The sequence below is a fragment of the Rana temporaria genome, chromosome 5 (assembly GCF_905171775.1).
Source record: "Rana temporaria chromosome 5, aRanTem1.1, whole genome shotgun sequence".
NCBI lineage: Eukaryota > Metazoa > Chordata > Amphibia > Anura > Ranidae > Rana > Rana temporaria.
The window spans coordinates 176,751,389-176,776,730 of record NC_053493.1 but is presented as its reverse complement, the minus strand read 5'-3'; the positions used below and the strand labels follow the sequence as shown (position 1 = coordinate 176,776,730).

Below are 25,342 nucleotides of genomic sequence, written 5' to 3'. Positions count from 1 at the left end.
CAGCCCAGGAACGTGGGCTAGGCTTTTACTCCAACCTGTTTATCATACCAAAGCCCAACTGCGACGTCAGACCAATTCTGGATCTGAAGGGTCTGAATTCTTACCTAAGGGTGTGCACCTTTCGTATGGAATCCGTACGGTCGGCGGCAGCTGCCTTGCAGCAAAACGATTATTTAGCCTCAATAGACATAAAGGATGCATACCTACATGTACCAATCTGTCAGGGGCATCAAAGGTTCCTGCGCTTTGCAGTCGCAGGACGCCACTTCCAATTTGTGGCTCTCCCCTTCGGGCTAGCAACAGCCCCCCGGGTGTTTACGAAGGTCCTGGCTCCCATCTTAGCCAATCTAAGGACCCAGGGAGTTTCGATCCTGGCCTACCTGGACGACCTCCTTATCATAGACCACTCTGCTTCCAGCCTAAACCGAGCAGTAGCCCTTACGGTTCAGTTCCACGAGTTATTCGGCTGGGTTCTAAACCGATAGAAGTCAGCCTGGCAACCCACAAACCGGTTGGAATACCTCGGCATGCTGCTAGACACGGAACAGCAGAAAGTGTTCCTACCTTTGGCAAAGGCTGAAGGTATCAGAATTAATCCGGTTGGTTCAGAGCAAAAGAGAACCAACCATTCGCTTATGTATGCGATTGCTGGGCAAACTAGTGGCCACCTTCGAGGCGGTACCTTATGCTCAGGCTCACACTCGAGTCCTACAGGCGGCCATTTTGTCAGCTTGGAACAAGGATCCAACAGCCCTAGATCTTCCCTTGGCCATCTCGTCAAAGGCCCGTCAAAGTCTCTGCTGGTGGTTAAACCCTCAGAATCTAAGGAAGGGAAAATCTTTCAGTCCCATTATCTGGAAAATGGTGACCACAGATGCCAGCCTAGGGGGCTGGGGAGCAGTCTTGGACGGGCAGACTCAGCAGGGGATGTGGGCAGAGGCCGAGAGCCTTCTGCCCATCAACGTTCTGGAAATCAGAGCTGCACGGTTAGCCTTAAAGGCATGGACATCCAAGCTACAAGGGTCTCCAGTGAGAGTGCAGTCCGACAATGCCACGGCTGTAGCATATATAAATCACCAAGGGGGCACAAGGAGTCGAGCCGCCCAGAAGGAGGTGAATTTAATTTTTCTGTGGGCAGAGGCACATGTGCCATGCATCGCTGCAATTTTTATTCCCGGAGTAGACAATTTGCAGGCGGATTTCTTAAGTCGCGAGCAGCTGGTTCCAGGGGAATGGTCGCTCCATCCCCAGGTCTTTCAGGAGATCTGCCAGAAATGGGGATTTCCGGATGTAGACATCATGGCATCGAGGTACAACAAGAAACTGAACAAGTTCATGTCCCGGACAAGGGATCCTCTGGCCTGGGGAACCGATGCGTTGGTTTGCCCTTGGCATCAGTACAATCTACTGTATGCCTTCCCCCCCGTTGCAGATGTTGCCCCGCTCTGCTGCGCAGGATCAGGGGAGAGAACAAACCAGTCATTCTGATAGCCCCGGCATGGCCCCAGAGGTCATGGTTCTCACTAATTGTGAGAATGTCAGCAGGGGAGCCCTGGACCCTTCCACTTCATCCAGACCTACTCTCACAAGGCCCGATCCTCCACCCTGCCTTACAGCATCTAAATTTGACGGCCTGGCGGCTGAATCCCTGATTCTCAGGGGTAGAGGTCTATCCAGCCAGGTGATTTCAACTCTGATTAAGGCAAGAAAGCCAGTTTCCAGAGTAATTTATTACAGAGTTTGGAGGGCCTACGTGGTCTGGTGCGAGTCCCAAAGGTGGCTCCCTCGCAAGTACACCATTGACAGAGTGTTAAGTTTTCTCCAACTAGGAGTGGACAACAACTGGGCCTTAAGCACTATCAACGGACAGATTTCTGCCTTGTCAGTGAGATTTCAGAGGCCTTTGGCCACCCACTCTCTAGTTAAAACTTTTTTGCAGGGGGTCTTACGTATTAACCCCCCTATCAAATCTCCGGTTTGTCCGTGGGATTTGAATCTTGTGTTGTCGGCTCTACAAAAGCAGCCCTTTGAACCTCTGGCAGAGGTTCCGTTGGTATTACTGACTAGGAAGTTGGTATTTTTGGTTGCTATGGCTTCCGCTAGAAGAGTATCAGAGCTGGCAGCCTGGTCTTGTCTTGTAAAGAACCATACCTCATTCTGCATAAAGACAGGGTGGTTCTCCGTCCACATCCGTCTTTTCTGCCTAAGGGTGGTGTCCAGTTTTCACTTAAACCAGGATTTGATTCTTCCATCCTTTTTTCCAAAGCCCACTTCTAGAAAGGAAGGCTTGCTGCACACCTTGGATATTGTTAGGGCCATGAAGGCCTACCTCAAGACTACAGAAAAGATTCGAAAGACGGATACGTTGTTCATCCTGCCGGAAGGACCCAAGAAGGGTCAGGCGGCAGCTAAAGCTACCATTGCTAGAAGGGGTTGCCCCCTCCTTTATCAGTTAAGGCCCATTCTACTAGGGCCATGAGCGCCTCCTGGGCAGCACACCACCAGGTCTCTATGGCTCAGGTTTGCAAGGCGGCAACCTGGTCATCGGTCCACACGTTCACAAAATTTTACCAATTGGACGTTAGAAGGAGGGCCGATGCAGCCTTTGGACAGGCAGTGCTGCAGGCTGCGATTTGAGATACTCGGGATCCGGGGCACCCTTGGTTAATTAATGAATTAATTAAATTAATCAGATTAATTATTTTTTTGTTGGATTTAATTTGGATTTATTATGATTTAAAGGATACTTTCTGAATTAAATCTTCTGGTTGAGATGTCTCCCTCTGCTCATTGAAGCATTGCTTTGGGACATCCCACATAGTAATGAATATGCCACTCTGTGTCCCCTGATGTACGGAAAAGAAAAAGGGATTTTTTATACAGCTTACCTGTAAAATCCTTTTCTTGGAGTACATCACGGGACACAGAGCTCCCACCCCTCTTATGGGGAACATTTTGGGAGGCATACTGCTTGCTACAAAACTGAGGTGGTACTCCTATGGGAGGGGGTTATATAGGGAGGGGACTTCCTGTTTGAGATTGCCAGTGTCCATCACCTGAAGGTACTCCATATAACCCACATAGTAATGAATATGCCGCTCTGTGTCCCGTGATGTACTCCAAGAAAAGGATTTTACAGGTAAGCTGTATTAAAAATCCCTTTCCGCAGGAGCTAGCAGGGTTCTACGAGGAGCTATATTGCCCTGGCGTTGCCTACGTGGGGGCAGATTTGGAACAGTATTTGAACGGCTTGACATTTCCTAGGTTGACGATGGAGCAAAGGGTGGGGTTGGATGCGCCCCTTAAGGTGGAGGAACTCCAGGAGGCGGTGGGACTATTCCCTAATTGTAAGGCACCAGGGGAGGACGGATCCCTATGAACATATACAGGTGGTTCTCAAAAAATTAGCATATTGTGATAAAGTTCATTATTTTCTGTAATGTACTGATAAACATTAGACTTTCATATATTTTAGATTCATTACACACAACTGAAGTAGTTCAAGCCTTTTTATTGTTTTAATATTGATGATTTTGGCATACAGCTCATGAAAACCCAAAATCCCTATCTCAAAAAATTAGCATATCATGAAAAGGTTCTCTAAACGAGCTCTTAACCTAATCATCTGAATCAACTAATTAACTCTAAACACCTGCAAAAGATTCCTGAGGCTTTTAAAAACTCCCAGCCTGGTTCATTACTCCAAACCACAATCATGGGTAAGACTGCCGACCTGACTGCTGTCCAGAAGGCCATCATTGACACCCTCAAGCAAGAGGGTAAGACACAGAGAAAGGGGAGGGTTTGGGTTTGGGGGGGGGGGGTGGGGTAGGGCTAGTCGACTTGGGTAGGGGCACTTCGGTTTTATGGTGTAATTTTTTGTACTTTGCCATACTGTGGCCACGCTGGCTTAATATAAATACATAACGATATAGCAAACAAGGGAGAAGAAGGGAAAAAAAAAAAAGACACAGAAAGAAATTTCTTAACGAATAGGCTGTTCCCAGAGTGCTGTATCAAGGCACCTCAGTGGGAAGTCTGTGGGAAGGAAAAAGTGTGGCAGAAAACGCTGCACAACAAGAAGAGGTGACCGGACCCTGAGGAATATTGAGGAGAAGGACCGATTCCAGACCTTGGGCGACCTGCGGAAGCAGTGGACTGAGTCTGGAGTAGAAACATCCAGAGCCACCGTGTACAGGCGTGTGCAGGAAATGGGCTACAGGTGCCGCATTCCCCAGGTCAAGCCACTTTTGAACCAGAAACAGTGGCAGAAGCGCCTGACCTGGGCTACAGAGAAGCAACACTGGACTGTTGCTCAGTGGTCCAAAGTACTTTTTTCGGATGAAAGCAAATTTTGCATGTCATTCGGTAATCAAGGTGCCAGAGTCTGGAGGAAGACTGGGGAGAGGGAAATGCCAAAATGCCTGATGTCCAGTGTCAAGTACCCACAGTCAGTGATGGTCTGGGGTGCCATGTCAGCTGCTGGTGTTGGTCCACTGTGTTTTATCAAGGGCAGGGTGAAAGCAGCTAGCTATCAGGAGATTTTGGAGCACTTCATGCTTCCATCTGCTAAAAAGCTTTATGGAGATGAAGATTTCATTTTTCAGCACGACCTGGCACCTGCTCACAGTGCCAAAACCACTGGTAAATGGTTTACTGACCATGGTATTACTGTGCTCAATTGGCCTGCCAACTCTCCTGACCTGAACCCCATAGAGAATCTGTGGGATATTGGGAAGAGAAAGTTGAGAGACGCAAGACCCAACACTCTGGATGAGCTTAAGGCTGCTACCAAAGCATCCTGGGCCTCCATAACACCTCAGCAGTGCCACAGGCTGATTGCCTCCATGCCACGCCGCATTGAAGCAGTCATTTCTGCAAAAGGATTCCCGACCAAGTATTGAGTGCATAACTGAACAGAATTATTTGAAGGTTGACTTTATTTTTTATTAAAAACACTTTTCTTTTATTGGTCGGATGAAATATGCTAATTTTTTGATAGGAATTTGGGGTTTTCATGAGCTGTATGCCAAAATCATCAATATTAAAACAATAAAAAGGCTTGAACTACTTCAGTTGTGTGTAATGAATCTAAAATATATGAAAGTCTAATGTTTATCAGTACATTACAGAAAATAATTAACTATCACAATATGCTAATTTTTTGAGAACCACCTGTATAAGCAACACGCGGATGTTTTGCTGCCGCGCTTGCTCCGGGGGTTTAACACGGCTCTGGGGGATGGAGAGCTTCCGCCCTCCATGGCTAAGGCAAATATTGTGTTGCTGCTTAAACCAGGCAAGGATCCAGTTGAGCCAGGCTCTTACAGGCCAATCTCATTGCTGCAATGTGACATAAAAATTTGGGCAAAAGTGCTAGCAATGCGTTTGAATACTGTTATAACGTCCCTTATACATGGCGATCAGGCGGGGTTTATGCCCAATAAGTCCACTGCCATTAATTTGCGACAGTTGTTTTTAAATATGCAGTCAGATGCGGACAATGTAGGAAGCAGGGCTCTGCTGTCCTTGGATGCCGCTAAGGCATTTGACAGCATTGACTGGAACTACTTGTGGGCGGTGCTGGCGCGCTTTGGGTTAGGTGACACGTATATAGCATGGGTACGCCTGCTTTACAGTCGACCAGAGGCTTCTATTAGGGCCTTCAGGTGTCTGTCCCATGGCTTTGCGTTGGGGAGGGGGACGAGGTAAGGCTGCCCGTTGTCCCCTCTCCTCTTCGCGTTAGCAATTGAGCCCCTCGCTATAGAGATTAGGGCTAATCCAAATATTGTGGGGTTTTGCTATGGCCCCCTACAGGAGAAGGTGATGCTTTATGCAGATGATACCTTGCTCATGCTGGGGCAGATTGAGAAGCGAGCGTAGGTCTCGTCTATTTTGCAGGGTAATCGGAGACAAGTCCTGGAAAATCTTAATCTCAGTTCCCTGGTATAGCAAACTTTGGCGGTCTCTGGCCCTTTTCAAGATGTCTTCCTTCAGCTTGTAGTTTACTAGACAGCAAACCACATCCCGCGGGGGATCAGAGTCTCTTTCCCTGGGTTTTAATGCCCTATGCAGCCGCTCACATTCAACAGGGGTCTCGGGGTCTGCCTAGCAGGTCATTAAATGTATGAACCGTGGCTTGCGTAAGTTGGTTCTGTTCATCCGTCTCAGGAATGCCTCTCACCTGTAAGTTATGGCGGCGTCCGCGATTATCCAAATCCTCCATGTGTCTATGCAGGTCCCTGAGCTGGTTGTTGTACATGTGCAAGGAGTGATGCAGACTCTGTATCTGTGTCATGGCGGGCTGTAGAATCTTCCAAGTCATCTACCCTCATGATTATGGACTGTATAGCTCTCCTCAGGTCCGTGATCGCGGCCACGAACGAACCTTTTATGTCCTCTGCTATACATCTGAGGTCATCCATGGTAAGCGGACGAGTAGCGGGAGGGGTTCCCGCACGCTGAGAGCTTCTTCTTGCCGTCAGGCTTAGGCTGGAGGATCGCGTCCCCGTGTAGGCCGGAGTTTGGGTCCGGAAAATCTCCGGGATACTGCGCCCGGATTGCGCCTCCATGTCTCTAGGGGAACTGGACCGGGATTGCGACCACTTTTGCTTTGATTTCCCCATGTTGGCTGTTATGAAAGGCTCTGAAAAGACAGCAGCAGGGCCTCCGTGGGACAGAGCGAGGGAATCAAGCAGCCATCTTGTGTCGGCACCAAGCCACGCCCCCATGCTGGATTTAAATAGCCTCCATAAAAACCAAATCCATCCAAAGTGCCTTGGGCCAAAGTGGATGGTACCTGGGGCCTCGTATCCGAAGCGCAAGGTTTTTGCCTGTAATGCCTCTCTTCGGAGGGCTGGATCCTGGGTTCCAGTGCTTTGGTCAGACCCAATACCAAAAGTTTTCTGGCAGGGTGTGGTACAGGTCCAGGTGACTGAAAACCCTGTCTTGGATCCCAGTCCCTGAAGGTCTGTTGACTTAACCCACTGTGATGGGTGGAGATTGGGTCTGTCTGTGCTCAGCAGTATCCTGCAGCAGGGATAAGGTAAGTGAAGACAATCCTAGGTAAATACCTTAAGGATTGTCTTCCATGAGTAGCTGCATGTCTTATCTGTTTTCCGCCACTAGAGGCAGTAAAGAGACATATCTGGTGTTTCGCTTACCATGCTCTCCAGGAACGAAAGCTCAGTGTTAGCCGGTCTGTTGAGTGGCTCACTTTCTCAGTTTTAGGCTCTGCCACAGTTGTGTGGGGGAGTCCCTCGTAGGGGGATCTCTCTCCCCCCGCCTCCACCATTTCCCTACGCGCGCATGCGTGCTTTTGTAGGTGGGGGACGATGTGGTTGCCACTGGCGCACATGCTCGCCGGCTCATGTTGCAGACGCATGATGGGCCCTTCGAAAAATCCCAGATGTCAGAGCATTGTAAAGCCAGAGGGACACTGCAGCTTGGAGCACGTAAGCACCTTGTGTGTGTTGGATACAGACATACCTAAGACGCCTACTCACCATCTAGTTGTGCAGATTAGCAGGCATTGTGTTTTTGCTAGACTAAGTTCAGCTGTTAATGCACCTGTGTTAAGTTCCTCTGCTTTTAGCTTAGGACTTTTGTCTCCCTGTAGAAAAGGTTCAGGGGCAGGAATATAAAAGGGCACCAGGGTATCGCCACCTGAATCTGGTGGCCCTTATGCTTGCATGATACCATCCTCCTCTGTAGAGACTTGAGGCAGCCCACAGGTTGAGCCATCAGCCCTGTCAGGCATTGCATCCACTCTGCATATGTCTGGAAGTTTTTTTGCATTGCATTTGTTGGTCTATAAGAGGTTAACTGCTATATTCGCAGCATCCTCACAAGAAACAGAAACCGGGGTGTGCCCCTTTCCCTGCTACAGTGGGGATTAAAAGTTTGGGCACCCCAGGTAAAAATTTGTATTAATGTGCATAACAAAGCCAAGGAAAGATGGAAAAATCTCCAAAAGGCATCAAATTACAGATTAGACATTCTTATAATATGTAAAAAAAAGTTAGATTTTATTTCCATAATTTACACTTTAGAAATTACAGAAAACAAAAAAAAATGGTGTCTGCAAAAGTTTGGGCACCCTGCAGAATTTATAGCATGCACTGCCCCCTTTGCAAAGCTGAGACCTGCCGGTGTCATGGATTGTTCTCAATTATCATCTGGGAAGAACAGGTGATGTCGATCTCAAAGGTTTTAAATGCACAGACTCATCTGACCTTGCCCCAACAATCAGCACCATGCGTTCTTCTAAGCAGTTGTCTAGAAAACTGAAACTGAAAATAGTTGACGCTCACAAAGCTGGAGAAGGCTATAAGACGATAGCAAAGCGTTTTCAGATGTCAATATCCTCTGTTCGGAATGTAATTAAGAAATGGCAGTCATCAGGAACAGTGGAAGTTAAAGCAAGATCTGGAAGACCAAGAAACATATCAGACAGAACAGCTCGCAGGATTGTGAGAAAAGCAATTTAAAACCCACGTTTGACTGCACGATCCCTCCAGAAAGATCTGGCAGACACTGGAGTTGTGGTACACTATTCCACTATAAAGAGATAATTGTACAAATATGGGGCCAGATTCACAAAGAGTTACACCGGCGTATCAGTAGATACGCCGACGTAACTCCGAATCTAAGCCCGTTGTATGTCTAAATGTATTCTCAAACTGAGATACACTTAAACATGCCTAAGATATGACGGCCTGCGCCGTCGTATCTTAGGGTGCAATATTTACGTTGGCCGCTAGGTGGCACGTCCATTGAGGTCGGCGCAGAATATGCTAATGAGTAGTTACGCCGATTCACGAACGTACGCTTGCCCGCCGTTTCCGTAAGCGATACGCGGCGTAAAGATAAACATGCCCCCTAGGTGGTGTATCCTATGTTGGCCGTCGTTCCCGCGTCGAAATTTAGAAATTTAACGTCGTTTGCGTAACTCGTCCGTGAATAGGGCTGGACGTCAATTCCGTTCAGGTCGAAACCAATGACGTCCTTGCGACGTCATTTAGCGCAATGCACGTCAGGAAATTTTAGGGACGGCGCATTCGCATTAGGTTCGGCGCGGGAACGTGCCTAATTTAAATGATCTACGCCCCCTACCCTGCTGATTTGAATTACGCGGGCTTGCGCCGGGGGATTTACGCTACGCCGCCGCAACTTTACAGGCAAGTGCTTTGTGAATCAAGCACTTGCCCATAAAACTTGCGGCGGCGTAACGTAAATGCGATACGTTATGCCGCCGGAGATCTACGTGAATCTGGCCCATGGTCTTCATGGAAGAGTCATCAGAAGAAAACCTCTTCTACGTCCTCACCATGAAAATCAGTGTTTGAACTTTGCAAATGAACATATAGACAAGCCTGATGCATTTTGGAAACAAGTTCTGTGGACCGATGAGGTTAAAATATAACTTTTTGGCCGGAATGAGCAAAGGTACGTTTGGAGAAGAAAGGGCACAGAATTTTATGAAAAGAACCTCTGTCCAACTGTTAAGCATGGGGGTGGATCAATCATGCTTTGGGGTTGTATTGCAGCCAGTGGCACAGGGAACATTTCACGAGTAGAAGGAAAAATGGATACAATAAAATTTCAGCAAATTTTGGATGGTAACTTGATGCCATCTGTGAAAAAGCTGAAGTTAAAGAGAGGATGGCTTCTCCAAATGCATAATGATCCTAAACACACCTCAAAATCCACGGGGGATTACATCAAGAGGCGTAAACTGAAGGTTTTGCCATGGCCTTCACAATCTCCTGACCTCAACATAATTGAAAATCTATGGATAGACCTTAAAAGAGCAGTACATGACAGACACATGACATGACAGACAGCCCAGAAATCTCAAAGAACTGGAAGACTTTTGTAAGGAAGAATGGGCAAAGATACCTCAAACAAGAATTGAAAGACTCTTGGCTGGCTACAAAAGCTGTGATACTTGCCAAAGGGGGCAGTACAAGATATTAACCATGCAGGGTGCCCAAACTTTTGAAAGTGTAAATGATGAAAATTAAATCTACCTTTTTTGACATATAAGAATGTCTAATCTGTAATTTGATGCCTTTTGGAGATTTTTCCATCTTTCCTTGGCTTCGTTATGCACATAAATACAAATTTTTACCTGGGGTGCCCAAACATTCGCTCTCCACTGTATAAATCCTCAAACAAAAGGGTTAAAAGACCTGAGGATGAAAGTTCACCGTCAGAGGACAGGGAACAGGTGCAGCCTAATGAGGCAGAGGTATAAGAAGCCTCACAAGTTCTGGAGTTGCAGATGAAGTCTTTTTCAGAGATTCATACTGCATATAACCTAGACAGCCAAAGCCTCTGTCTCCTCCTTGGGGGTTTTAAAAAATAAATAAAAAATAAAAATTCCTATAGGTTGCTAGAAAAACCTCCACAGGGTCCTCATTCTGGTGCTGGCTTCAAGCTAACCAAACGCACAACTGTGGGATTCACAGTTGCTGGTGCACATTGCTAACACACAACAGCTATATCGCATGATTGTGGAAACACACGTCTGCAGATGATAACTTCCTCTTTACCAGTCCGCATGTTTGCATAAAATACATGTGTTTGGAATGTTCAAAATGCATGTGGGGTAAAAACAAGTAACAGAACATGTTTTATTGTTGATCACATAAAGATGCATGTTTCTGTTTGTATGGGTATACATGTTTTTTTTTTACATAGTCGCATGAGGATGCTTGGTCACATTAAAGTGCTTAAGTCGCACGGAGAGGTTTATTTGCACAGAAATGCCTAAAAATCGCATTAAAAATGTTTGATTGCATAAAGATGCTGGATCACACAAGGTTGCCTGATCACCCGAGTCCTTGATTACCCAAGGATACTTGGTCACACAGAGAGGCCTGTTTTCACAGAAATGCCTAAAATCGCATTAAAAAGCTTGATTGCATAAAGGTGCTGGATCGCACAGGGGTGCTTGATCGCACAAGAGTCCTTGGTCACACAAGGGTACTTTTCCACACAGTAGTGCTTAAAATGCATAAGATGTTTGATCGCATGAAAAATGCTGAATCGCATAAGGATGCATGATTGCTTAAAGTTGCATGTTTGTCTAGATTTTGCATGGTTGTATGAGGCATGATAATTTAAATTTCCTTAATTATACAGGATTATTTGTGTTTACATAGGAATACGTGTCTGCATGGGTACATGTTGTGCAATGTTGCATAACCCGTTCAGAGACGCATGCTTGCTTGCAAGATGCTCATTCCATAGCACGCATGCTATATGTATGCATGTATACAGCGCACCCTTTTTTATGTTTTGCCTAAAACATATTTGTATGAATTCATGCTTCCATGAACACACGCTTCCATAGAGGCATATGGCTTTAACACTTGCTACATACACATATGGGGAGCCATTTGCATATGTGTTTATTTACATGGGACTGCAGAGGTTGTCTGCATTTCGCAGGGGAACAGCACCTTCTCCAGTTGGTGGTCTTGCCCCTTGGGTTAGCAGGTCTAAAGGCCCAGGGCATAGCAGTAATGGCATACAAAAGCAAACTCCTGCTGATAGATCAGTCAGTAGCATGCCTGGACCTAAGTGTGTCCAGCATGGTCAAGTATCTAGAACTCCTGGGTTAGGATCCCAGTCTAAAGGTACATTCTTTCATTTGGTAAGAAGCTTGGAATGTTTGGGACACAGCCCAAAAAGGAGAGTTTTTTTTTTGGCCTCAAACAAGATCAGCGCTATGAGAAAGCTGGTCTAAGTGGTCAAGGCAAGGAACAGTTCCTTACATTTGCATTTTGCTTAGGGTGCTAGGGAAGATGGTGGCTTTATTCAAAGCGGTTCCCTATGTACAGTTTCATTCAAGACTGATATAAACATTATTCTGTCGGCCTGGAACGAGTGGATCCTAACCTAGCATTATCCAAATAGTCTGGTCCCAGGGATGTGCTGGAGTCTAAGTTGGTGGTTCTTAACCAAAAGATTTGCAAAAAGGAAGATCCTTCATGCCGTTACCTTTGAGGTGGCGGCTACAAAGGCTGGCCTCTAGGGATTAAGGCCAGGCCTGGAAGCGACCACTGCCCAGGGGAAATGGTCAAGCTCCAAGTGAGCCTTATCTGTCAGCATTCTAGAGCTAAGGATTGAGCATCGGGCTTAAGGGCCTGGACATTTAGGTTGCAGGATTGTTCTGTCAGAGTACAATCCGACAATGCCACACTAGTGATTTACTTTGTTTACCAAGGAGGCACTAGAAGTCGCACAGCCAGAGAGAAGTAAGCCATGTTCTGACTTGGGCAGAGGAGCCGATCAGGCGATTCTCTGGAGCCATCAACTGTTGTTCCCGGGAGAATGACCTCTACACCCCAACTTTTTTCTGACCAAATGCCAGTGAAAGGGTACCCTGTACATAAAATGTATTGGCGTCCAGGTTCAACAAGAAGTTGAACACCTTTGTGTCAAGGACAGAGGATACACTCTCATGCGGGACAGATGCATTGGTGACCCTGTGGGACCAGTTGTCACTGGTTTATGCATTCTTTCCCCCCAGTGTCGCGACTTTCGTGGCTTCTATGAAAATCAGAGGGAAACGGAAGCCGGCCTAATTGCTCCGTCATAACCCAGACGACATTACTGTGCAGGAATAGTAAGGGTGGTAGTAGAGGACCCAATGTAACGGCTACCCAGCTAGGGAGAGGGTCTCAGCCGTTGGAGAAGTCCTTTTCCCTGGCAAGCTGCGATATGCAAGTACCGCCGGTATCCCCGTCCAATAGATCCAGAGAGAGAGAGAGAATTCCACTTCACGAACGAGACAAGGCTACGTTGAAGGGTCAAACAAGACTGATTTTAATTGCACATTTCACCTCGCTTTTTATATGGTTACAAAGACTGTACAGGAACAATGACACTCTCCGTTCCCCCCCCCCTCACACAGGGGGGGCTTCAATACACATACTTTGAAATAATGACATTCCCTTGAGCCAATCAGTCTCTAGACGTTTTGGCTCCAAGCTGACAGTTAACATGACTTGATCAGACAATAGAATTCAATTAACCTTTAAAACAATTATACGCTCACACATAACAGCCTCCGTATGCTGAGGGGATTAACTACACAAAGGAGAGTCCATTAGCTATGCAAAGGGAATATTAGCATTCGGCAGTGAAAAAGTCCCTTGTATAATTAACCCTTTGAGCTCAGAATACAATGTGGTAAATCCAATGGTAACGAGCCATGCAGTTCTTTGTAGACCTCACTGTAGGAGTATTATAGGATGTCCAGGCAGAATAGTTCATAAGTCCGTTACACTGCTCCCCTTTTGTGGAACACTCCGGCAGACCCGGATTGATCCTTTTCGGGTCAACTTGGGGATGTCCGGTCTGCTGTTAGGGTAAAAGTTCAGTTTGCCTGGACAATCCGTCGGCATTCCCATTGAATCTGCCAGGGCGGTATTGGATAGAAAAATTGTAGGGTTGTAGGGCCAAGCTCCATCTTAGCAAGCGCCCATTATCTCCGGCTACTCGGTTCAGCCATACTAGTGGGTTATGGTCCGTGATCAGGGTGAATTCCTGACCATACAGGTAGGGTGTGAGCTTCTTTAAAGCCCAAACCAGGGCTAAACATTCCTTTTCCACTGCCGCGTAGCTCACTTCCCTGGGTAATAGTTTTCTACTCAGGTACGCAACAGGGTGTTCTCCTCCATCCTCCCCGATCTGGCTTAGAACTGCCCCCAGTCCGTACATGGACGCATCTGTATGAACGACAAATCTTTTGTTGGGGACGGGGGCAGATAGAACAGGTGCGTTGATCAATGCTTGTTTCAAGGTTTGGAATGCTGTTTCACAGGCGGGAGACCACAGGACTACTCTAGGCAAATTCTTTTTGGTCGAATCCGTCAGGGGTTTGGCAATGGTACTGTAGTCAGGGACAAATTTTCTGTAATACCCTGCTGTCCCTAAGAATGCCAGTACCTGGGTCTTAGTGTGGGGAGTTGGCCAAGTGGCTACAGCCTCAACCTTAGCCGGTTCTGGTCGTTGTTTCCCACACCCCACTCTGTTTTCCAAGTACTGGACTTCTGCCATCCCGAAATTACATTTTTCTGGCTTCAGGGTTAGGCCGGCGGCCCTAATCTGATCCAGTACAGCCTCAACATGCCTCAAGTGTTCCCCCCAAGTCTCACTATAGATCGCAATGTCATCCAGGTACGCGCAAGCGAAATCCTGGAAGCCATCAAGGAGGCGGTCCACTAAGCGCTGAAATGTGGCTGGGGCGTTCTTCATCCCAAATGGCATGACCTTGAACTGGAATAAGCCAAATGGGGTGACAAATGCCGACTTAGGGATAGCCTCCTTGGACAGGGGAATCTGCCACTACCCTTTGCACAGATCGATTGTGGTCAGATAGCGTCCCCTGGCAATACGATCTAATAGCTCATCTACTCGGGGCATGGGGTAGGCATCGGTCACGGTTCTGTCATTGAGGCGTCGGTAATCGACACAGAATCGGGTTGTTCCGTCCTTTTTGGGTACTAGGACAACGGGCGAGGCCCAGGGGCTGTCAGAGGGTTCCTTCCTCATCTCCTCTTTTACTGCCTCAGGGATTCTGTAGGGAGTCTGTCTGAGAGGGTTTTGTCCTGGGGTCTCTACGTAGTGAGTCGCTAAGAGAGTGTACCCGGGCTCCTGGGAAAATGTCAGTCCTTTCTCAGTTATCAATTGTCACATCTGTCCCTTTTCTGCGGGAGGTAACCGCTCCCCTAGCTGTATCGTATTGAGCAGAGTTTTAGGTTCCGAATCTGCTAATAGATCTGGGACAGCTTGTCAGGGTCTTCAGTGGCTGGAATACATATGGCTGCTACATCCTCTGGTCTTTCTTGATACTCTTTTAATAAGTTTACATGAAAGGACTTCTGGACCCTTTCATCTTGGCTGCTGGCGATTACATATGTAGTATCGCAGACTTGCGCTACTACTTTGTAAGGGCCCTGCCATGAGGTCTGGAGCTTATTCCCTTTGACAGGCCTAAGCACCAGCACCTTCTGGCCCACTTGGAACGTTCTCTGACGGGCGCCCCGGTCGTACCAGTGTTTCTGTCGTCCCTGGGTTGTTTGGAGATGGTCCCGTGCCATCCGAGCTAACTGTTCCATGCGGTCCCGCATTTCCAGCACATATGGCACAATGGGGACACCTTCATGTTCTGTCTCGCCCTCCCAGTGCTCCCGGATGAGGTCGAGGGGGCCTCGCACTCTCTGTCCATAGAGCAGCTCGAAGGGGGAGAACCCTGTGGATTCCTGCGGTACCTCTCGATAGGCAAACAAGAGGTGTGGCAAAAATCGCTCCCAGTCTCTGTATTCCGCCGTAAAGGTCCGCAGCAATTGCTTGAGGGTACCATTAAAGTGTTCACAGAGACCGTTGGTCTGAGGGTGGTACGGTGAACTAAGCAGGGTCTTAATACCGCAGACCTTCCTTAACTGTTGGGTTAGGTCTGCAGTAAACTGGGTCCCTCGGTCGGACAGGATTTCCTGAGGGAACCCCACTCGGGTGAATATCCCGACGAGCGCACTGGCAACAGTGTCCGCCTGAATATTCGTCAGAGCGACGGCCTCCGGGTAGCGGGTAGCATAGTCTACTACGGTAATAATATATTTCTTACCCGAGGGACTGGGGTTAGGTAGAGGTCCCACTAGGTCGACTGCTACCCTGCTAAATGGTTCCTCGATCACGGGCATAGGTGACAGTCGAGCCTTAGGGTGGTCCCCTCTTTTTCCTACCCGTTGGCATACGTCACAGGTGCTGCAGTAACGTCGCACATCCTTCGAGATCCCCGGCCAAAAGAAAGTCTGGGTGATCCTGTAGGTGGTGCGGTTACCCCCTAGGTGCCCTGCCAACGGAATGTCGTGGCCGATTCGGAGAAGTTCCAACTGGTACTTTCTGGGTACCACTAGTTGGCGCTTTTGCGAAGGGACACCGCCTCTCTTTCTGCCTTCAGTCAATCTGTATAACCTGTCACCATCCCATATAAAACGTTCCTGCTCATCCCCTCTACTGTCTGCTAATTCTCGATACTTTTGAAGGGTGGAGTCCTCCCTAGTTTCCCTCCCAAATTCCTCTGGGGTGTCCCAAGCTATGGGTCTCTCTACCGTAGTGGGGTTACATGTCGGTTCTTGGCTTACCTGGGTCTCCTGGCCTGTTGTAGGATCATCTGTGATACGGGTCTGTGAGCGGGTGGTCACGGGGCAAGCCGCATCAGGTGTAGGTAAATACGCCGAAGTCAGAGGGCCAATGTCATTGCCCAGCACAACCTCGGCCGGTAGGTTGTCCATGATACCAACTGTGGTCTTTCCTGACCCGACTCCCCAGTCTAAGTGCACCCGGGCGGTGGGTAAGCGGAATACAGCGCCCCCTGCGACCCGGACGGCAACTGTGCGAGTAGACACGTTCTCTGGCTTTACCAGATGTTTTTGAATCAGCGTGATAGTAGCCCCGGTATCTCTTAAGCCTTGTGCTACTTGTCCATTCACCCGTACCTCCTGACGGTGATGCTGACGGTTATCTGGAGAGGCAGCTTGTATTGGGTCTGCCTCATACAAAATTCCCAGACATTCCTCCGGGCCCCCCTCGGTCTCCAGGCAGTGGGCCGCAGAGGGACGTGATGGAGTGACCTCTGTGTTGGATGTTGTACGTCTCCAGTTGTTATTTGTAGCTCTCAGAGGGCAATAACGAGCAATATGTCCCGTGTTGCTGCAGTGATGGCACATCACCCTAGACGAATCCCGGGGGTAGTTGTTAGGCCCCTGAGGACGTGGTGGTCCTGGTGGGACTGGAGCCCGAAACTCTGGGCGTGGGGTGACGGTTGGAGTACGTGGTTCCACCTTATGAGCCAGCCGTGTAGTACTATGGCTTACTCTCCTTGTTTCCGCGTACTCATCTGCTAGCCGAGCCGCCTCGTTTAAGTTAGCGGGACGGCGATCTCGTACCCAGTCTTGTATGTCTGCGGTCAGGTCTTGGAAGAAATGTTCCATTAGGAACAGCTGTAATACTTCCTCCCCGGTGTTGACCTTGCACCCTTGGACCCAATGGGATGCCACCCTTTGTAACTGGTTTGCCCATTCCATGTGGGAGTCCACAGCCTTCTTCTTGGACTCCCAGAAGCGACGGCGGTAGGCTTCTGGAGTTACGGCGTATAGGGTTAGCAGCGCCTTTTTAACTTGCTGGTATTGTAAAATATCCTCTGGAGCGAGAGCCCGAAAGGCTTCATTGGCTTTGCCCGACAATTTCCCCGACAAAATAGTGACCCATTGGTCTGGTGGTACCTGGTGTAGTGAGCACTGCCTCTCAAAGTCCGCCAAATATCCATCTATTTCCTCCTCACTTTCTACAAAAGCTTTAAATGCAGTGAACGGTATTTTCTTTCCTGTAGCCACGGGTGGGGGAGTAGGAACTGCATGTGTAATGGGCTGTCTCGCTCTTACCAGTTCCAGTTCTTGTCCCCTCTTCGTTTGTATCTCCTCCCTTGCTTCCCGGAACAGCTGGTTGATTAGTTCCACGGACGTTTCTGGATACAAGGATAATCTCCGCTGTACAATCCCAGTAATTACATCTTCCTCGCTGACAGGTGTAAGGGGCTCTGTTCCTTCCATGGATCCATCCATTTCGTCCAGCTCCAGCAGGTCAGCTATCAGCTCCCTCCGTGGTCTGTTGCTGGCGCTCCTACCACGACTCTCCAATAGATCTTTTAGTGTGGATCTTTTCAGCCTGGCGTACTGCGACTCCATTCAGCACTTGCTCTTTGGATAAAAGGACCATCCCAGTGCTGCCAACTAATGTAACGGCTACCCAGCTAGGGAGAGGGTCTCAGCCGTTGGAGAAGTCCTTTTCCCTGGCAAGCTGCGATATGCAAGTACCGCCGGTATCCCCGTCCAATAGATCCAGAGAGAGAGAGAGAATTCCCCTTCACGAACGAGACAAGGCTACGTTGAAGGGTCAAACAAGACTGATTTTAATTGCACATTTCACCTCGCTTTTTATATGGTTACAAAGACTGTACAGGAACAATGACACTCTCCGTTCCCCCCCCTCACACAGGGGGGGCTTCAGTACACATACTTTGAAATAATGACATTCCCTTGAGCCAATCAGTCTCTAGACGTTTTGGCTCCAAGCTGACAGTTAACATGACTTGATCAGACAATAGAATTCAATTAACCTTTAAAACAATTATACGCTCACACAATTATACGCTCACACACGCTCACCGTATGCTGAGGGGATTAACTACACAAAGGAGAGTCCATTAGCTATGCAAAGGGAATATTAGCATTCAGCAGTGAAAAAGTCCCATGTATAATTAACCCTTTGAGCTCAGAATACAATGTGGTAAATCCAATGGTAACGAGCCATGCAGTTCTTTGTAGACCTCACTGTAGGAATATTATAGGATGTCCAGGCAGAATAGTTCATAAGTCCGTTACACCCAAGGTCCCTTACATCTTGTCCAGGCCTTCTTCGCATGGCGGTATTCCATCCCGTCTTGCAAACATGGGAATTAATGGTCTGGCTGTTATAGCCCGCATTCTTGAGGATCAGGGTTTTCAGAATCCGAGGCATATTACCTTGATTCATACAGGAGAGCTGGCCTCCGGGACCAGATATCATAGGATCTGGAAGGCCCATGTTCCTGCCTGGTGTAAAACCAAGGGGTGGCATCCTTGGAAGTATGTTCTAGGTAAAATTTTTGCCTTCCTACATTAGGAAAGGAGATGGAGCTTGCCTTAAGTTCCATCAAGGATGGAACTATTTTCAATGGTCGCTTGCTTTGCACTCTTTGATCCGGGCCTTTATACAAAGGGTAACGTGTATAAGTACGCCAGTTAGGTCGCCCTTGTGCTCGGGGGATCGAGTCTAGTTTTGGCGGCTTACAAGGTCAGCACCTTGGGCCGATGCACCATATTTCCCTTCATCCTTCTAACAAGGGAATTGGTGTTCTTGGTTGCGGTAGCCTCCACAAGAGCGTTTCAGTATTGGCAACTTTCTTTGTATAGAGCCATACTTAATTATTCTTAAGGATAGGGTGATGTTAAATCCTCACCCAGCCTTATTTCCTTTAAGGATATACAGGTAGTGCAGAATTATTAGGTAAGTTGTATTTTTGAGGATTCATTTTATTATTGAACAACCATGTTCTCAATGAACCCAAAAAACTCATTAATATCAAAGCTGAATATTTTTTGAAGTAGTTTTTTGTTTTTTTTAGTTTTAGCTATTTTAGGGTGATATCTGTGTGTGCAGGTGACTACTATTACTGTGCATAATTATTAGGCAACTTAACAAAAAAAAAATATATACCCATTTCAATTAATTATTTTTACCAGTGAAACCAATATAACATCTGAACATTCTCAAATATACATTTCTGACATTCAAAAACAAAACAAAAACAAATAAGTGACCAATATAGCCACCTTTCTTTGCATGGACACTCAAAAGCCTGCCATCCATGGATTCTGTCAGTGTTTTGATCTGTTCACCATCAACATTTCGTGCAGCAGCAACCGCAGCCTCCCAGACACTGTTCAGAGAGGTGTACTGTTTTCCCTCCTTGTAAATCTCACATTTGATGATGGACCACAGGTTCTCAATGGGGTTCAGATCAGGTGAACAAGGAGGCCATGTCATTAGTTTTTCTTCTTTTATACCGTTTCTTGCCAGCCACGCTGTGGAGTACTTGGACGCGTGTGCTGGAGCATTGTCCTGCATGAAAATCATGTTTTTCTTGAAGGATGCAGACTTCTTCCTGTACCACTGCTTGAAGAAGGTGTCTTCCAGAAACTGGCAGTAGGACTGGGAGTTGAGCTTGACTCCATCCTCAACCCGAAAAGGCCCCACAAGCTCATCTTTGATGATACCAGCCCAAACCAGTACTACACCTCCACCTTGCTGGCGTCTGAGTAGGACTGGAGCTCTCTGCCCTTTACCAATCCAGCCACGGGCCCATCCATCTGGCCCATCAAGACTCACTCTCATTTCAGCAGTCCATAAAACCTTAGAAAAATCATTCTTGAGATATTTCTTGGCCCAGTCTTGACGTTACAGCTTGTGTGTCTTGTTCAGTGGTCGTCGTCTTTCAGCCTTTCTTACCTTGGCCATGTCTGAGTATTGCACAACTTGTGCTTTTGGGCACTCCAGTGATGTTGCAGCTCTGAAATATGGCCAAACTGGTGGCAAATGGCATCTTGGCAGCTGCACGCTTGACTTTTTTCAGTTCATGGGCAGTTATTTTGCGCCTTGGTTTTTCTAAAAGGTTCTTGCGACCCTGTTGACTATTTTGAATGAAACGCTTGATTGTTCGATGATCACGCTTCAGAAGCTTTGCAATTTTAAGAGTGCTGCATCCCTCTGCAAGATATCCTGTCAAGTCCTTCTTTTGACCCATTTTGCCAAAGGAACGGAAGTTGACTAATAATTCTGCACACCTGATATAGGGTGTTGATGTCATTAGACCACACACCTTCTCATTACAGAGATGTACATCACCTAATATGCTTAATTGGTAGTAGGCTTTCGAGCCTATACAGCTTGGAGTAAGACAACATGCATAAAGAGGATGATGTGGTCAAAATACTCATTTGCCTAATAATTCTGCACTCCCTGTAGTTTTCATTTGAATCAAGATATTCTTGCCTTTCTTTTTTCCGGAACCTTGTTCTGCAGAAGGAAAAGTTATTGCTTTTCTCTCAATATAGATGAGAGCAGTTAATCTATCTGAAGGTTTCAGATATAGGGAACTGGCGTTTTGTTGTGCTACCAGAAGACCCTAGAAATGGGCAGGCAGTGTTCAGATTGGCTATTAAAATGGTTACACACTCTCGTTCGAGTAAGATAAGTCAATGCCTATCTGAAGCGGCTGCTCGGATACGTAAAACTGTTGCGCTACCAGGAGGCCCCAGGAAAAGGGCAGGCAGCGTCTAAGTCAACTGTTTTCAATGTTGATTCATCAGGTTCTTATTCAGGCTTGTGGTTTAAAGAGAGGGGTTTACCCTGTTTCTTTTAGAGTGCACCCTACCAGGATAGTAAGCGCTTCATGCGTGGTGCATTACCAAGCTTTTATTTTTAATTTTTTTATGATTTCTTTATTCATTTTTTCCAACATTACAAACAAACAAATAAATACATAAATACAAATTATTTAAAACACACATTATACAAACACTCATACATGGTCTCAATAAAACCCCTTCCTAAAATTTGACTAATATTTATGTTGTTATTATAATGACATATCCCCTTATCTCATGCATATCAAACCCAATCCTATGCCTTCCGACATCTACATCTAAATTAAGACCCCTGTCAGGAGATAATAGGTTAGGGAAAAATAGGGACTGGCGGGAGAGGGACAGGAGGACAGGACATGGCCAAAGAGGGTAGGGTACCAAAGAGAGAGGGAAAAGGAGGGAGAGATATCGGGGAGAGGAACCTTGTCCCCTCTTAAAAAAAATAACGTGAAGTGATATCTAACGAAGTGTATGTTACTTTAGGAGGGCTTTCCCGCCCAAGCCATATATAAGTATATAAAAAAAATATATCGGTGCAAGTGTGGAAAACAACAAAAAAAACAAATGTGATAACTATTTAAATAATCATTACTTTTAAGAAGGCCTTCCCATCCAGACCTATATTTATATATATTGGAAAAAAATATATTTTTTTGGACATTAGTAAACACTCGTGTGTAGTGGAGAGAAAAAAGAGGGGGAGAAAAACTCCCTCCAACATGTGAAAGCTAGTTAAGTGTTATATTCTTTAAGAAGGCCTTCCCATCGAGGCCTATACATATGTTTTAAAAAAGAAAAGAAACCCCAACCCTTCCCCAAACAAGTGATCTCTAAATAGGTGTATATTACTTTGGGAGGGCTTTCCCACCCAAACCTATGTGTGTGTGTGTGTGTGTGTGTGTGTATGTGTGTGTGTGTGTGTGTGTGTGTGTGTGTATATATATATATATATATATATATATATATATATATATATATATATATATATATATATATATATATATATATATATATATATATATACAGTCCTGATCAAAAGTTTAAGACCACTTGAAAAATGGCAAAAAATCATATTTTACATTGTTGGATCTCAACAAGGTTCCAAGTAGAGCTTCAACATGCAACAAGAAGAAATGAGAGTGAGACAAAACATTTTTTGAGCATTCAATTTAATGAAAACAACGAATAAACTGAAACATGCTGTTTTTCAGCTGATCAAAAGTTTAGGATCACACCTCCAAAAAAAAACTAAACCCCCCCCAAAACAGAAATCCAACTTCCAAACATTAACTCAGTAATGAGTAGCTCCGCCGTTATTGTTGATCACTTCAAAAAATTGTTTCGGCATGCTTGATGCCTCGCGTTTCCATGAGGTGAGTGGGAACATTTCTCCAAGTGGTGAAGACAGCCGCACGAAGGCCAACTACTGTCTGGAACGGTTGTCCATTTTTGTAAACTTCCCTTGACATCCATCCCCAAAGGTTCTCAATTGGATTTAGATCAGGGAAACACGCAGGATGGGCCAAAAGAGTGATGATCTTCTCCTGGAAGAAGTTCCTTGTCCTGCGGGCATTGTGTACTGTAGCGTTGTCCTGTTGAAAAACCCAGTCGTTACCACACAGACGAGGGCCCTCAGTCATGAGGAATGCTCTCTGCAACATCTGGACATAGCCAGCGGCCGTTTGACGCCCCTGCACTTCCTGAGGCTCCATTGTTCCACTGAAGGAAAAAGCACCCCAGACCATTATGGCGCCCCCTCCACTGTGGCGCGTAGAAAACATCTCAGGTGGGATCTGCTTGTCATGCCAATAACGTTGGAAACCATCAGGACCATCAAGGTTAAATTTTTTCTCATCAGAGAATGAAACTTTCTTCCACCTTTGAATGTCCCATGTTTGGTGCTCTCTTGCAAAGTCCAAACGAGCAGTTCTGTGGCGTTCAAGGAGACGAGGTTTTTGAAGACGTTTTTTGTTTTTGAAGCCCTTCAGTCTCAGATGCCGTCTGATGGTTATGGGGCTGCAGTCAGCACCAGTAAGGGACTTAATTTTGGGTCGAGGATCGTCCAGTGTCTTGACGGACAGCCAATTGGATCCTCCGGCTCAGTGCTGGTGGAATTTTTTTGGGTCTTCCACTTGACTTTTTTGTTCTATAACCCTCAGGATCATTTAAGAAATTCCAAATGACTGTCTTACTGCGTCCCACCTCAGCAGCAATGGCGCGCTGTGAGAGACCCTGCTTATGTAGTTCAGCAACGTTTAAAACCGACCACGTTCAAAAAGGGAGAGTTTTTTTTGCCTTTGCCATCACAACGTGTGACTACCTGACAGAAAATGACAATGAATCCACATCTTTGCACAGATTTGGCCTTTTAAAGGCATGTGGTCCTAAACTTTTGATCAGCTGAAAAACAGCCTGTTTCAGTTTAATCGTTATTTTCAATTAATTGAATGCTCAAAAAATGTTTTGTCTCACTTTCATTTCTTCTTGTTGCATGTTGAAGCTCTCCTTGGAACCTTGTTAAGATCCAACAATATAAAATATGATTTTTTGCCATTTTTCAAGTGGTCTTAAACTTTTGATCAGGACTGTGTATGTGATATATATATATATATATATATATATATATATATATATAGAGAGAATTCTCAGTGTAAGTGAAGGGCTATTCATGGCTGTAATTCCTAAACCCTTCCTTCGATTTGGATGTATAAAACCTCAAATTAAACATTATAGAACTATAGCTTGAGTATGTTTTGGTAAAATTCTGGGAAAAAAACTAAAATTGTGCCTGTGTCCAAATATATATGGACCTAACTGTGTGTGTGTGTGTGTGTGTGTGTGTGTGTGTATATATATACACACACACACACACACACACACACACACACACACACACACACCTTTTTAATGTCCTTGATTCCTTGATATTTCTGAATAAAAGATTTAGGAGTTTAGAAGTGTGGGTATGGGGTAGTTATTTGTCCCTAACCTATATATATTTTTGTTTTTTTATAGGAATATCCATTGCTTCCCTATTTGATTTTAGTGTTAAAACAGTTTCTACTTCAAAGAGATCTAAATGAAGTTTTTACTGGAGGAATAGGTTCTTATAGCTTGATTTTAATGGCAATTAGCTTCTTACAGGTAAGTGTTTTTTTTTTTTTCCATTAATGTTCTGATAACTAGAAGTGTGCCCATGGGTGTACAGAATGAATTACAGGCAGAAGTTGTAAGCAAGGGGCTGGCCTTGAGGATGCAGGCAGATAGTGAAGAACATGAAGAACAAAGTATAAATCAAGAAATACTGAACAGAGCAGGCAAATACACTGTCGATTTTGCCGATAGTGCACTGGCCAGCACAGTAGGAGATGTTGCTACTGAGCAGCATAAACCAGAGTGGGAAGATTCTGACTAGTAAGGATGAGCTCTGGCGTGTTCGCATAGAACACGTGCAGAGCCTGCCAGGAAGTGTGCACGGCGCTGTGTTAATAACAGCCAGGGAGACATTTCACGATCCCTGCAGCCGAGCATCAGGACAATGTCTCCCTGGCTGTGATAAGCACAGCGCCGTGCACACTTCCTGACGGACTCTGCACGTGTTCTATGCGAACACGCCAGAGCTCATCCTTACTGACTAGGATAAGGCATGACATCACGTATGATCGTTCTGATTAGGAAGTAGGAATTAATGGTGAAAAGTGAGACAGCTTAAAAGAGAAGCAATAGTTATTTCTCTTATTGTCCATGGACGGACACAGCTCCTTAAGTCTTGACAAGTGGGTTATGTTCCCTATTTACAGGAGAGGACTAGGCAGAAACATGTTAGATCATTAAATACATGTTACATTAACAGAGTTGAACAGCCCTGCCCAGGGGGCGGTCCCTCCAGACATAACCCTCCTCACTGCAGCATGTAGCCTCAGTTTCGTTCTGCCTAGCAAAAGAGAAGGACGTATGGCTCCCTTTGGGCCCAGCGCCCTGAGGAGAAATTTTCTTTTCTTTTATTTTAATTTTTTTCTTGAAGAATCTTCTTTCATCTGTCAGCTGAGAGACAGGCTGGATAATATAGATCCTTGTAGTATACTCGGTCCGACCAGCAAGCGTGGGCACACCTTTGCAAAGAGGCTTGGTCTGCCACGCCATACCCCATGACTCCTGGGGTGGCCGATGAGCTTTGCTCCGAAGGTCCACATATGACTGGGCTGTGGTGTTGTCTCACTCACAGTGGACCGGGCCGACAGCTACCTCCATTACGGTTGTAGGTCTGTCAGGAATGCGTCAGCGAGTCCTCGCTCGGACGG

General features: G+C 46.2%; 1 protein-coding gene across 1 annotated transcript in view; it reads left to right on the top strand.

Moving 5' to 3' along the window:
* LOC120940503 (terminal nucleotidyltransferase 4B-like) overlaps positions 1-25,342 on the top strand; it is a 1,128,146-nt gene that overhangs the window by 534,550 nt on the left and 568,254 nt on the right. The window contains exon 7 of the mRNA XM_040353420.1: positions 24,057-24,185. Coding sequence (XP_040209354.1) covers positions 24,057-24,185 — 129 coding nt within the window. The remainder of the gene's footprint in view (positions 1-24,056; positions 24,186-25,342) is intronic.